Source organism: Halyomorpha halys, unplaced genomic scaffold (assembly GCF_000696795.3).
Source record: "Halyomorpha halys isolate HHAL.00 unplaced genomic scaffold, Hhal_1.1 Scaffold322.1, whole genome shotgun sequence".
Classification (NCBI taxonomy): domain Eukaryota; kingdom Metazoa; phylum Arthropoda; class Insecta; order Hemiptera; family Pentatomidae; genus Halyomorpha; species Halyomorpha halys.
Window position 1 is genome coordinate 53,699 of NW_027104705.1, and position 2,559 is coordinate 56,257.

The 2,559-nt window shown below is 33.8% G+C and overlaps 1 protein-coding gene across 1 annotated transcript in view; it reads right to left on the minus strand.

The window, feature by feature from the left end:
* LOC106681260 (trypsin-1) overlaps positions 1–2,559 on the minus strand; it is a gene marked incomplete at its 5' end in the record, with an annotated part of 19,001 nt that overhangs the window by 2,341 nt on the left and 14,101 nt on the right. Inside the window, 1 exon segment of the mRNA XM_067053559.1 lies at positions 1,046–1,206. Within this exon segment, the coding sequence (XP_066909660.1) occupies positions 1,046–1,206 (161 nt within the window).

Consider the following 2,559-nt stretch of genomic DNA (forward strand, 5'->3'; position numbering starts at 1 on the left):
AAATTAATTTACTTATATATTACATAATAATTAATATTAAAGTATTATGTACAATATTCAGACCGAAAAAGATTGAGATAATCAGAGAGTTCAGAAGGATACAGAATTTCAGGAACTGCACATAATAAATACAATTGATGTTATAGCCTTTTAACGAATAGATAGGGATACGAGGTTGTTGGACTTAGCAATGAACTGATGTAAGTAAACACCTTTAATGTAAATACACTGAACTGAGAAGTAGACCAAAACATAGATAGGAGGATAGCATCAAGACTGATTTAGTATACTTGGGTTTGGAGGGACGTTGCTGAATAGATGTTTGTACGATTGGTGGTATCGGCATCGGACCTTCGGGTTCGCTAAGCCTTTAGTATTATTATTTATAATTTTCATTCATTTTTCACTTGTGGATGCTAAGTTTAGGAGTTGTAGGTCAGAGTTGGAGAACTATGAAACTAATAGCTAAAATTGCCATGGATACAATGTTTATTTATCAATGATTCATTCATGAATAAGGGTCGTAACCATGGCAATTCTAGCTATTGGTTTCTACTATAGCTAATTTTTGCCCATCTCTGTTGTAGGTGGAAAAAAAAACAACCTAATTTGTAACTTTATTAAATTAATTATTAATTAAATGTGCTAGAAACGAAATTTAAAAATTATTTATAGATGTCTATTATACAGGCCTGATTTTATGCATCAGACATGCCAAATTATGTTATCCTTCAATATACCAAGCTCATAATAGTTATCTGATGAGTTACATACAATTTACTTGCTAAATTAAACTTATATATGAACTGATTGAATTGAGAGATGAGAAAAAATTAGCTATGGATGGAACTACAGCTAAAGTTGCCATGGATACGACCCTTATTCATGAATGGAACATTAATAAATAAATATCGTATCCATGGCAATTTTAGCTATTAGTTTTAACTATAGCTAACTTTGTCCCAACTCTGATTGAATATCTATTTATACCTATTTATTAAATTATCTATTAGATTCTTATTCAATAGACTACTTATTAGATTACCTGACAAGCATCTTGACCACCTTCTCGACCTGCAGCACAATTCACAGTATCGAATATGGTTTGCTCGAAATGATCTTCACATTCACTCTGTTCCCAGATCGGGACAGGAACTTCCAACAGTACATCAGACATTGGGCCCCCAAATGAAACGCTACCCCATCCTAAAAGAAAAAGTATAAATTTGATGAAATAATAAGGTAAATTTAATGCAAATTAGTTGACCCTATAAAAAAAAAATGTAAATGATATTAACTAAAAAATAATTCAAATGGTATGTTGGATTTAAGTATCCGGTATTTTCGGTTCTTTTTGAATTTGTATAAAGTCGGGGTCGGGGGTCTCATTTTCTGAAGCCGCGGACACCGGAAGACGCCACAACTCTAATACTGCTCCTGACTATGCACCATGCAAGCTAGGACCTGGCCTGCCCCTACCATCACGCCAGAGTCCAGGACATGCTGGCCAGCCTCTGAGGAAGAAACACGTCTTTCTGACATCAGGTGATTTAATGGTTTTCAGTATTTTGGCCACCGCTGAACCTGCATCAGGAAGCGGTTAGAAGATGTCACCAGATAAGCCATTATTCCTATGAGACCCCAAGTTTGTTCTGGTATCATATTATTGTAAATAAATATTTAAACTAATGCACTAACACGATCTGCTAAGGGATTGACACTTGAACCTAGAGAAATATACTTGTCATTAATAACCAGAAAAGTCTCACAATTTTGACATCCCTTTTCCACACTAATATTAATAAAAAATTCAACATACATTCTGGATACCTGAAGTAACAAACGGACAGGTCCCAATGTAGAAATGCTGTATTAATTATTTTTAAAAAAATTGCTCAGTTTTTAAAATAATAAAAGGAAGATGGTCCGGTGTGGTGAAAATAACTCAAATAGTAAACAAACCATTTATTACGAGCCAACATTTCACCCCATTTTTCAGGGCTTCATCAGGACTTTCAAAATGAAGGAAAATAAAAGAATGATCCTTCACCTGTTAAATACCTATTTATTAAATTATCAATTAGATTCTTATTCATTAGATTACTTATTATATACATATTTATTAGATTTGGGTTTTAAGGGGCATCATTAGACAGATTTTGGGTTCCTAAGCCTTTACTTTTTTTTTCACGGGATGCTCTTAGAGACCACGCAAATATCATTACTTTTGGCTTCTCTCTTGTTTTTGTTTTTCCTTTCCTTCTCATTATCTCTGCGTGCCTTTGTTTTCTTTCTTCTGTTCACACGAGCCCCTTTTTCAAATTTCTTTTTCCCACAAGAACCTTGATTTCCTTCAGTCTTTTCCTATATCTTTCTCCGTCCAGATAGTCGTGATCTGTTATTTCTGTTTCTTTCTTCATCTGCTTGATATATCCTCTTGAGCTTTTGTATCCTCTGATTTTTTGGAATATTTCCTTGTTTAGCCTTTCCAGGGGCATTCTTACCATATATCCGTGGAATTTCTATCTCCTTTCAGAATTTCAGCTATTATTATTATTA